Raw genomic sequence first — 12,471 nt, 5'->3', positions numbered from 1 at the left:
CTGAGGACGTTAACAGATTGCTTTGACCAGCACATCCTTTCCGTCTGCGAGGGCCTCACCGCCTGCATGTCAGGAGGGCCGGGAACACCCTCGGTAGAGACACTGTCCGCTCCCAGCCGCCGGCCGCCGAGTCCCCCTGGTCCTCACACAGGGGACCACGTCGGCTTCCTGATGGCTGCCTGGTAAACGCAGAGGCTCCGGGGCCCACACCGGATAAATCAGCGCCGAGCCCTGGGTCGACGTGCTGGGTCCGTGGTCTCCGGCGAGCCCGCGTTCACTCGCAGTGGCGTCCTCAGCGGGGGTGAGATGAGCCCCAGGTCACTATCTGCGGTGCCACAGGGGCTGCGTAATAAACAGCCAGACCGTGCATCTGATGGCACCGGGCAGCCTTCAGAGAGGTTCCGTTCACTCAGCCACGAGTAACCCCCAGGAGAGGGAGCCGGGGGGCTGCCACCCAGGCCCGCAGGACTGGCTGCAGCCACGACTGTAAGGAGAGCTCGAGTGTCGGGCTCCCTGGGTTTCTCGTCGATTTGATTAGCTGATGAGTAACAGGCACCCTGCCCGTTCTTCCTTCAGCCCCCGTGGGAGCTCATCTGCTCCATCAAGGGTCCCGGCCGGGAAGGCCCCTCCTCCACATTGAGCATGAAGTGGAGGGTCGCTGCCCCCTGGACAAGGAGGTCCTTGAGGGCAGAGCTGGGGTCCCCCTCTGGGCAGGCCCAGGGCCTCCCTGAGTGTCCCACAAGCAAAGTTGCTCCCTAGACGCCTGGGGGGGGGGCAGGGCAGGCGCAGTGAGTTCTGTTTAGCTAAGATCCTGTCGCAGTCCTTTGGACCCTGAGGACCTGTGGCTTCACTTCGCTCACACAGTGTTCAAAAAATATTTGATCTGATTCTAACATTTAAATCTTGGGATATTTTCAAAATACAAAAATATGTTCATCTTGTCTTTGAAAAGTCATGGGCGCTGCTTCAGCCCTGGGCCTGTGCCCACCTGCTGGCCAGGAGCCTGAGTGGAGGGGCACCTGCCCTCAGACAGGACCTGCCTGTGCCCCCACCTGCTTCACTCAGTCGCCGACCTGCTCTGTCACTGTAGGTTCACAGAACCGGCAGCCTGCCTTGTCCGCTGACATCTCCTGTTTTAAGATCCCTGGCAAATGGGAGAATTATTTGTCCAAAAAACCTAGCAGACAGCTGCTCAGAGGGGGTAGAATTTCTCTCCAGTTTCTGTTGCATTTTAGGGACAAAACGTGGAACGTGGGAAAGGTTTGACCTGACCTATAATTTCCCCACACATGAGTCCGTTCTAAACCGTGGGGTTCCCCCAGCCCACCCCGGATGACCCTGCCTGTTCAGTGGCAGGCCCTCTGTACTCAATGGCCTGGGTGCATTAGTTAGAAAATAATTAAGACTCAGGACTGGAGACTAAGGGATGGGAAGGACCCTGTAAAAAATAGTCGATTCCCCTGCCTTCCAGTTGGCTCAGGTCTGTTCTTCCTGGGGAGTCGTCTCCAGTCGCCACCTTCATATTGTTTGGCAGAAACAAAGGGAGCGACACCAGCTTCCTGTGTATAATTTAACACCTCCTGTCTTCCCAGTAGAACCTTATTTGCATGCAAGTAAACAGCAGTTTGCAGAGGCCACAGGAAGTGTTCCCGAGTCTCACGGCAGTGTCTCCTCTCTCCCGCAGGTTACAGGTTGAAGGAAACTTAAAAGCAGCAGCTGCCCTGTCCTGTCCGCTTGTTACTGGACGCGAGGCTCCTTTGACCTCGAGACTGAAGATGAGGTTGCCATGGGAACTGCTCATCCTGCAGTCGTTCGTGGTGGGCCTTGCAGGTAGCGTGCCATTTTTAAACTTTCTGATTTAAAAGACGCCACCGTATTTCACACTTACTCAAGCGGGGCCCTCACTTCAGACGCGGTGATCCAACTCTGCGTGCGGGGACCGGGACAGCTGCTGAGTGCGCTCGCTGATGGCTCTTAGCCGCTCTTTCCACGGGGTGGTGTCCGAAGCTGGCGCTGATGTTTCTGGTCCTTTCAGAGTTGTGTGAGCCATTGTTTAGTGTGAAAGTTGTTATTTTCGCTCATCCCAGTGCTCAGCTGCACGGAGATACTGAGCAGTAAACCCGACGATACGGTTGAGGGTGTCACGGGCGTTGGCGCCGTGGACCGAAGTCGCTATGGGAGCTCTGTCTGTGTCTTTGTTGGTATAATTCCATCGTTGGATAGCGACTCTCTCTGGGTTTCAGTTCAATACACTAGCAGGAGCCAGAATGCATAAGACAGCAGGGCTCACCCTGTACTTGTGGTCAGCTACGGGACGGGGCTTTAGAAAGCTCCAAGGTGCTGTTGGAGGCTTTCTCGGTTTCTGGAAGGTTTGAGACCATCGGCAGCGTCTGTGACGCGGTGTCCACCTGCATGACGGAGGACCAGCCTCCAGGCCGCCGGGGTGGGCACCTCTCCGGGTTTGCCGGGAATGTGCCTAGTTGACCTGCTCTGTAATTCAGAATGTCAAGTCCAGGAGGGATGCCTGGAGTAGATTTGCACCTTTACAACGTAAATGAGGTTTGAACCACCACCGCCTTGACTCAAGCACTTATTCACTCACATAATGTCACCGAGGACCCGCCTTGCGGGGAGCAGCTCTGTGGTAGGAACTGGGGTACAGTCCTGAGCGAGACAGACAGTCACTGCCTCTTCCAGCTCGGTGAGCTGAGTCCTGTAGCTGGACAGACTAACAGCCTGAGGTAGCAAACTGTTCACAACTGTTACACGATTCGGGGTGGCCGTGGCCATCCCAGTGTACGTGGATCCTTCTCTCACCTCATTGTCTCATGACCACTAGACGTATTTACTATCTGTTGTTACTCTTATGACTATCGCTATTAATAGTATTACTGGAGTGTGAGGGAGCTAAGAAACTCCGCCAAGGACGCCAAGCGAGTCAGTGGCAGAACCGATAAGGTTTAAACTCAAGCAGACCAACTCCAAGTCCATAGCTGTGACCCTCATGCGACAGGATGTCGCTGCCTCCTTGACCTGGGCCGTTCACAGTGCAGACTCATTCTAAACATCCTGCTATTCCTTCTCTCTATTTTTTTTTAAATATGTTTTTATTGGTTTCAGAGAGAGGAAGGGAGAGGGGGAGAGAGAGAAACGTCAATGATGAGAGTCGTGGATCGGCAGCCTCCTGCAGGCCCCCTGCTGGGGACCGAGCCCACAACCCAGATGTGCCCTGACCAGGAATCGAACCGGCGACCTCCTGGTGCCTGCGACGACGCTCAGCCAACCGGGTCACCCCAGCTGGGCTCTTCCTGTGTTTTTAAATGCAAACGCGTGCTCCCCGGTGAGCCTGGTAATGCCCTACCTTCTGATCCTGAAGTCCTTGCCTCCGTCGAGTTCCCCATCATGGGGCGTTTGCACACGTAGCCATCTCCTGCAGAGCTGCTGATTCTCTCCTCCTCTGGTCAGAACCTGCAGGGAGCCCCGGCTCTGCGCCCACCTGCTCTTCCCTGAGCTTTTCATGCACCTGGACCCTCCCCACATGAGGCCTCGCCTGAGACAGTCCACCCTACCCCCTCGCGACTCTGGGATAAACACTCCGTAAAGCACAGGGCAGCTGGCGGATTTCTCAGCATTTGGCTATAGCCGTGTGTTTACTGAACTCACTGTGCTGAGTAAATAAATAGCTCGAAGTTGAAGGGTTGAAAATCAAGGAAGCTGTTCATCTCCATGGTGTTTTGAAAAACTTGGGTTCTCACCTGAGATGCGCACCTGTGTCTCTTCACTTTTAGTTGGGGAAGCAGTTTATGAATTGTTTCTATGTGTACTTTTTTGAAAACCGCTTTGCATGCCATTAGTATGCTCCTACCACATGCCTCCCTCGGTGCAGGTGAAGTCAAGCTTTAATTAATGTTTTTGTTTTCTCACTGTTTGTCTCGATTTCATTCATTTGTGTAGCACGCGGCTCTCTGAGTCTGGAGCAGATTTCCCCCCTGCTCACTGTTTTCTTTTCTCCGCTCCTTAGGCGTGCGCATCTGGTGAGTTTTTTGCAGGGGAAATGTGTACGTCTGTGCCGTTTACCATAGTTCGTGAGTCTCTTACCCCTTTCCCTAAGTAAGACCCGTGATCCCAGGGCACAGGCCGGCCCTCCCGCCAGAGCCGCCCCCGAAGGGGCCGCCGGCTGCTTCAGGGCCTTGGTGCCTCGTTCCCGGTGTGATGGGAGGTTCTGCCCATTTGCCAAGCGCTGGACTCGGCCTCGGACAGTAATTAGAGCAAAGACTTGTCCGTGAAGGAAGCTGACAAGCGTGTGGAACACTCTTCCTTCTTCTTTTATTACATTTTTATTTTTTAATTATCTGGCACTTGGTACTGTATTAGTTTCAGGCGCACAGCACGGCACAGTGACTGGACACCCATGTGTCCTGCAAGTCCCGTTCCGCCGGCACCATCAGGCCTGTCACAGTGTCATCGACTCTGTTCCCTGTGCCTGGTTTACAAACTGGCGCAGCTTCCACGGAAAACAGGATGAAGGTTCCCCTCAAGATTGAAAACATCTTTCTCATGACCCAGCGAGTCCAGTTCTGAGCATCTATCTGAAGAAATCCAGAACCATAATTCAGACATCAGCGTGTACTCCCTTGTTAACCACGGGATTAGTCACAACGGCCAAGGTATGGGAGCAGCCCAATGTCCTTCAGGAGGCGAGTGGATAGAAAAGCTGCGGCACATCTGCACCGGGGAGCACTGCTCAGCCGTGGAAAAGAAGGGAATCCGACCCTTTGCATCAACATGGACGGACCTAGAGCGTCCTGTGCTGCGCGGAATAAGTCAGACAGAGAAAGACAAATACCGTGTGATCTCACTTATATGTGGAACCTAGTGAGCAAAACAAGCAACGAAACAGAGCGGAACATTCTTAAAAATTGAGTGACTTGTACAACACAATAGGGAATGTTGGCGACTGTGGAAAACTGGAGGAAACGTGTCTGCTAAAGGACCACCCAATGCCCAGCTCACGGCACATCCGGGCGCCGTGTTTCAGTTCCCGAGATTCTCATATTTGCTTCCGAGAACGAACACAGGAGCAGGCGATTTTCAAATAATTCGCCGTTCTGGGCAGATGGTAAGCCTCCCGCCGCCCCTGTTCTCGCAGAAGTTACAAGTATTCAGTTAAGACCCAGAGAGCTGAGTGAAGGGCAGTTTGCGTGGACCCTGAGCGCACGCAGGGCCTGTGCGTCTCCCCAGAGCCCGGCTCGCTCGGCCCCCTGTCGCTCCCGCTGTTACGCGGCCGTGGCCGCGAGAGGAGGCAGAGCGGAGGAGGCCGGAGGAGAGAGCCGAGGAGCTTGCAGGAGCGGGGACCCCGGGGTGACTTCAGGAAGAGACTGGGCAGGAAGTGCCCGGAAGATAGCGCCGCAAACACAAAGCTCCTCGTGAGCCTCAGGTTAGGAACCTAATAGCCCCCACGGTGGGAAGATACCCGTGGGCACTGACCATGTCGGGGTGAAGAGGGAACCGGGCGGCGCTTCCCATCCGCCGCCCGCCGTGGGGCGGCCCTGCAGCCCGAAGCCGGAAACCGCCCACTCGGGCCCAGAAGCAGGATCGTGAGCAGCGCCCTTAGCTGTCCCGCCAGCGGGGCCTCGAACCGTAAACACCCCCTCACCGATCCAGCCTAGGACCTGCTGACTCTAGAAGAAAAAAAGACTGGACTCTGTCAAGTGAAGCGAATCAGGAAAAGTGGAAGGAAACAGACCCGGGGAAGCCCGCAGGTTCGCTGCCCCCCGCCAGCCGGGGTGGCGATTCTCTGTTGCAACGTGGGATCGATGCTGCTCCTCGTGGCCGGAGGCCGGCACGTGGGACTCGCCTGTGGCATCGCAGACCAGGCCCGGGAGGGCCACTGGCGGAGCTGGGCGAGAGCTGGGCTCCCACGTGAGACTCGGCGGCCGGCCGCTTTGCTGCTGTGGGTCAAGCGATGTTTGTCCCATCTGTAACATGGGCGCGCTGGGTGTATCTGTCACCTTCATTTTGGGGTTCGCGAGGACAGGGACAACGTCCGCATTCTCTGTACGCGGCAGTGTCCACAGAGCTCACCCCGTCACAAGCAGCCGGGAGTCTCACCTGCAAGGACCCGCCAGTGGCCGGCACGGCCCTGTCCTGAGACTGCAGTTCAGGTTGGAGTGAAAGAGTCCCTGTCATCTGGACGGTGATGACAGTCACGCCACCAGGATCGGCGTCCTCGCGCACTGGCGTCCGCCCCTCCTCAGTGGTTGAAGGTCCTACGGCAGCGTTTCTAACACACCGGTTGCCTTTCCCTCCCTTTTGCAAGGTGACCCCGTCTGTAAAATGGGGATAAAATAATACTGGTAAATACCTATGAAAAACAAATCCGATTAAACCCGTTAAGTGTGTAGAGCTCTCTGAAGAGTGCTGGCTGAGAGCATGGGCTCAGAGCGAATGTCACTGTCGCCGTCACCATGGCGGGACCAGCAGGCGCCCAGGATAGGTGGGTCCAGGACACTGAGGATCTGCCCGCTGGAGCCACCGTCCAGGGCTGGCCCTGGGAAGGACTGGGGAGCCCCTGTGACGGGGCCCCTGGAAGTGTATGAAGTTGCAAAGGAATAGGGGTCCTGAAAAGAGAAGGACCTGGTGACTCCAAATGAGGGAAGATCTTTAAATGCATTTTCCCAGCACCACCACAGCGGTGATGAGGAGAGCAGCCCATGGAGGCCCGAGTCGGGCGGTCATGCTGGCGGCTGCTCAGACGCCCTCGTGGGCCTCACGGCCCACCCTCCTCACTCCCGGTCTCCGGTCTCCCCAAGGCCACGTCCACCAGACACGTCCCCTCGCGGAGACCCGGGTTCGACGGGGAGGCCGGCCCACGACGCTCTGATAGGCCCTTGATGGGTTTTGCAGGTGTCAGTCTGTAAAACGCTTGCTGCGCAGCCTCTGGCAGGCCGGTGGCGGCCGAGACCACGTCGGTCCCGACAGGAGGACGCGTGGGCGGGGCGTTTCCCTGCCAGAGACGGTGCCGGCGGCCGGACTGGGAGCCGTCCACACGCCGCCCGCGCCTGTGGCTCAGCGCCTGCCCGGGGCGCCCCTGCGGGCAGAGGCAGTGCTCGAACTCGGGTCTGCTCTGGGCTTAGACCCGGCCTTCGCCCGCTGTGCCATGACGTGTGCGGACACTAGCTCCTGTTCTCGGGGGCTCGCCCTCTAACAGAACACCGCGGAGGCGCCCCGCTCTCCGCCGCGCCGCCTCGCTCGCCTGGCACCTCCGCCAGGAAGGACCCAGCCCCGCTGGACGTGCACCCTGCGCGTGGCCGTGGGGACAGGAGTCAGGGCACGCCTCGGCACCGCCCGAGACACGGAAGGAGGCGCCTGCCCCTCTCAGGCCAGCGGTTGGCACCACCCACGGGCACAGACGGGTCCCTTCCGCAGCCCGAGCCTCGGGCCGCCCCAGCTGTGCTCCTGTCCGCCCAGCGCCCGCTTGGGCAAAGGAAAAGGCCGGGGCGCGGGGCTCCCCCCTCTGCCCGGCTTCCCCCGCTCGGCTTCCAGACAAAGGGTGAAGCGGTGGCCGCAGTTGATTGATTTTTATCAAAATGGCAATTTCTCCTGGTAGAGACGCCGTCATTCTCGTTACGTCATAAAACGTCCACACTGTTTATGTAAACGGGTGTGAGCTTTATTCCTGAGGCGTTTTCAGGAAAGGTTTTGACTGCCTTTGTCAGCTGCTTCCGTCTTAAGACAGTGATGCTGGGCAGTAACAGGCAGGCCTTTGACGCGGGCAGATAAATCAGAAGAGATTTCCTCCTTCTCGAGACGAGTTAGAACTTCCGGTTCCTCTTAAAAATGCTACACACGACATTAATTTACTCATGTATTTGACGACAGTTTACTGAGCATCTACTACTTCCTATGAAATACCAAGAGATTTGTAACTTAGTCCATAGATTTAAGGAGCTTGTAATCTCGTGGCTAAAACAATTTACCTGAAACTCACGTGCCCTGCGTGGCTTACTGGGAAATCCGGGGAAACCCAGGGTTCTCGTCAATGAACCCTAAAGCTAGGAGGTCAGAAGCTGCCCCTCGGTGGGACCTGTAGCGGACCTGGGCGTGGTGCTGAGATAAATCTGCGTTACTCTTGGCTCCGTGACTGTGGAGGAGACCAAGTTACGCTGTGTAGGTGCCGCCCCCCAGAGCTACTTTATTTCTTGTCTGTAGCCACAGGACAGTGGTCTCTGCCTCCTCTCCACGGAGATCTCTCTCCTCAGCCCCAGCTTGTATCTCCCCGTGGTCGGCACCTGCTTTCTGCACCCCCCGTGGGATCTTCATTATTTCTGACCCCCTCTGAGATGTTCCCCTCTCTGCCTCCCACCTTCCCTGCTTTCTCAGTCTAATTATATCTCAGCTTAAAATACAGATGCAGAGCTAATGAAATTGTCTTTAAACACTCCTCCAGGCTCCAACTGTTCACCTCCCTCTGAGTTGCAACGGGTAAAGTTTAATTTATTTGTTTAAAACTCGGGCTCATGTGTTCATGGACTCAGATGGGGCGGGCGCTTGCTATGTGTGGTCTCCGGTGCTGCATCTAAGGGGGGGTGACATTCGCTCACAAGACCTTGTCCACAGAATAAAATAGCACCTCCCATGGGAATTGCGATAATTCAAAGGAGAAAACCAAACCCAAACAAATTCACATCCGTAAGTAGAAGAGTAAATCATGAAAATGCAGCAGTATTTGTTGGGTCGACCGTTTTTGCCAGAACCCGATCAGCTGTTCTCTGCAGAATTTTACTCAGAAGCTCGGACCTCCTGGTAAAACGAGCAAATGCAAGATGCACCCGAGTGAGCCTTGTGAGGTGGAAATTGTCGAGTGGAAATGAGTCTTCCCCCCTCCCCGTCCCCTGCTTTCCCTTCAGCAGAGCTCCTGGGCACCCTCTTTGGGAAGGCTTTTCTCCCCGGTGGTGCAACATTTGCACAAAATCTCTGTTTTAACGAAATAGGCACCTAACTGGAAACACAGCCGGATGGGACGCCGATGCTGCAGCCTTCGTGGGCCCGAGGATCGCGCCTGCTTGCTCCTTGGCTGCATTGAGGACGAGGGAAGGGAGAGCAGATCGTCCCTGTCTCACTTCACGGTTGTCTATGATCTCGTATTGTGTAGAATGGCCTCCAACCCAGTAAATAAACAAAAAGTAAACACATTCAGCCCGGCCAGAGTGGCCCAGGTGGCTGAGCGCCCTCGTACACCGCGCGTCGGTGCTGCTGGTGTGATCCCTGCTGGGGCGTGTGCGGAGGGCAGCCGATCGATGTTTCTCTCTCACATCGATGTTTCCCTCTCTCCCTCTCCCTCTCTAAAGCACGTCCTCGGTGAGAATTAAAAAAGTAAATAAATGTATGTTTTGTTCAGTGACTTGAAATCAGTTCGGAAGAGGAACTTGTAACTGGGTGGCAAGGGAAGGCGAGCGATCCCCCCTCACTGTGCTGGTCAGTGGGCGGCATATCACAGAGCAGATGGTTACGAGGCGCACTTCAAGCTCACACGGAGTTACATGTCCCTTGCATGTCAGTAAGACTGGGAAGAAACCAAAGGCGATTACAAACATCAAAAATAAAAGCCATAAATAAACACACAGGCAAAGAAACCACTCTTGAATTTTGGTCTTTAGCGTTTTGGATGCTAGAATTATAAGAGACCCGAGGAGTCTGGGACTCTATTTACTTGCCACTTTCTGGACTTATAACTGTAACTGATTCACTGTGACACTTAGGACCTGAGGTTCTGCATGAGTGAAATAACCAGTAAAGCCAATGAGCCTGCTAGGCCAGCATTGCCCAAAGTTCAGTTCTCTGTCTGGTCCAATCTGTACTCTTCTTGTGTTATTATTTAGTTCAATTTTTTATCATCTCAGCTTTTTACTAAAAGGAATGTTATCACAGCAATATTGCTTATTATGAATTAAAAATAACAATAAAATAAATATTTTAGCAACAACATGTTCAAGCCTCACTTGTTCTCAGATGACGGATGCTGAGTCCTGAAATTTCCCCACGAAATAAGACTGTCACACGTTAGACAGGTTGTTAAGACATGTTGGCGTCAACTGAGACGTCTTTAATCTGATCAGAAGAACTCAGAGAGAATTAATTGAAAGAAAAGTGAATTTATTCTTAAGCAAGTCAGTTTTATTTAGTGTCTTATCTTGGTACGATCTAAAAATTATCTCAACCGTCAGTGTTACACGTCCCGCATCTCGGGAAATGCTAACCCAAAGGATCGCGTCTTCCAGCCAAAACTGGACGCTACGATACCCGCCAGGGGTCAGGCGCACCCACAAAGTCACATAAATCGCGTTTTCATGTGACCCTCTTTTCTTCATTATTTGTCTTTTCATAAAACAGTGATTAACTTTTATAATCTCAAGCAACCTATTTGGGTCAGGAATTTGGGACCAGCTTAGCGTCTGGTTCTGACTCAGGGTCCAGCAAGAAGTGGGAGCCCAGTGTCACCTGGGGGCAGTTTCTGAAGTCCCGAGGGGCTGGAGGGTCACTGTCCAGTTGGGTCGGTCACATGACTGGCCTGTCGATGCCGCCGTTGGTGGGAGGCCTCTGTTCCTCACCACAGGGCTCTCCTGCGTGGCTGCTCGTGACCCCTCACCCGTGGCCCCTGGTCTCCTCTGGGAGCAGACGATCCAGAGGAAAAGCAGGAAGGGGCCGCCCGGCCTTGTTGCAGGACACGTGATTGAATGTCCTGTCCACCACTTTCTGTTTGTCGTCCTGAGTCCCTCCATCCAGCTGAGCCACGTGGTCAGGGCGGGATGGGGTACTTTTGGTAGAAAGGAGTTAGGTCCTGTTTGGAAAGGGCAGAGGAAGGTCACACAGGACCATCCTTCCTGGGACACTGTGGACGTCACTCATTCACAGTTGCCAGGAGTGGAGCCGACACTAAGGCAGCTCACACAGGGTAGCAGGTTGCGTGGCCCCCGGTGGGCTGTGTCGGTGCTAGAACAAGGCTCCCAGCCCCTCGGAGCCTCAGTCCCGGGGAGGCCCCCTTGCCTGGAGCGTGGAGCCCTGGCTGCAGGATGACCTGAGCTGAGGGCAGCCCGTCCTGCGGGGAAAGCAGGCTGGTCCCCCTCCTAGTGGGCAGGTGAGCGGAGACTCACATGGTGCTTACACGAGCGGGTATACGAACATCTGGGAGGCTCAGCCTTCAGTGGGAGACTCGCTCAGCATCATCCATCCGATACCAGGTAAGACACAAGCAGCCCTTGGACTCTCACCCTCCTAGGAGTTCGTGAGATGACACTGTTCTCAGAGTCTAAACTTCTTGAAAAACATTAGCTCTGTAGGATATGCCTTTCACATGAAGGTATAATTAAAAACAGCCAGTGAATACATGTGCAGATGCATCCAAACATTGATAATCTCTTAAGGAGCCTGCAGTTCAACTGTAGATATAAGATTAAATGTTTAAAATAGACCTTGTAACCACCCTGATTTGCATATTTCCTTGGAGAGGAGCATATTGAATTATACATAATTCTTATTTTGATTTGCATACAAATTAATTTGCTAAACAAATTACAGTTTACACATTGAGCACATTTACGTAATTTTAGCAGACGGGTAAAACGGACATTCTTTTTATGTTTTCATTTAGGTAAAGATGATGATGTTGACAACCCTAATCTGAGTCTTAATAATAGAACCAGAAGTCGTGTGTAGGGTGTTTGCCTGGTGGTCGGAAAGAACCGAGAGGGACATGTGAGATACGTGTATATATGTGTGTGTGTGTGTGTACACACACGTGTGTATGTTTTCGTTTAGTGTGCACACCCACCCGGAGAAGTAGATTCTTTTATTAAGCCTATTTTTTTGTTGATTTCAGAGAGAGAAAGGGAGAGAGAGAGAAACACTGATGAGAGAAAGTCATTGATCGGCTGCCTGCTGCACACCCCCTGCTGGGGATCGAGCCCCAACCCAGCCTGTGCCCTGATCAGGAATCGAACCGTGACCTCCTGGTTCACCGGTTGACGCTCAACTACTGACCCGCACCAGCCAGGCCGTTGTGCCCATTTTTGAGCTAAGGAGACTTGCAGAAGTTCAGGACTTCTCTCTAGTTACTCTGCGAGTGAGGCAGGACGAGAGCCCGGCAGTTTCCTCTGAAGCCCATGGTTTCTATCACTGCCCCACTCGGCCTCCTCTCCTGCAGCCCTGAGGCCGTCCTGTAGATATGATTTCCATCGTGAGCGCTGTGTGCCGAGGTATTTGAAAGACTGGATTTAAACCTATAGCAAATTTTCTGCTCATCTGATTACGGTCGTATCTGTCATCACCGCGCACAGGACACAGTGATGTGTTCAGCGAAAACTTCCCTGATAGTGTTTTCCTATTTGAAATTATCTGGTTTCCACTCATAGCCACTGTGAACTCAGACACTGTTTAGGGAGCTCCCTGAACAAGTGCCGTGAGCTCTCTGGC

General features: G+C 54.0%; 1 protein-coding gene across 2 annotated transcripts in view; it reads left to right on the top strand.

Moving 5' to 3' along the window:
• CNTN4 (contactin 4) overlaps nt 1-12,471 on the top strand; it is a 375,259-nt gene that overhangs the window by 177,538 nt on the left and 185,250 nt on the right. For both annotated transcript variants that reach the window (XM_081159480.1, XM_081159479.1), the window contains exon 3: nt 1,685-1,830. In XM_081159480.1, coding sequence (XP_081015606.1) covers nt 1,776-1,830 — 55 coding nt within the window. In that variant the 5' untranslated portion in view covers nt 1,685-1,775. The remainder of the gene's footprint in view (nt 1-1,684; nt 1,831-12,471) is intronic.

This window comes from Miniopterus schreibersii (assembly GCF_964146895.1).
Source record: "Miniopterus schreibersii genome assembly, chromosome: 15".
Lineage (NCBI taxonomy): Eukaryota > Metazoa > Chordata > Mammalia > Chiroptera > Miniopteridae > Miniopterus > Miniopterus schreibersii.
The sequence above is the reverse complement of the archived record's forward strand: the minus strand, read 5'-3'. Positions and strand labels throughout refer to the sequence as shown.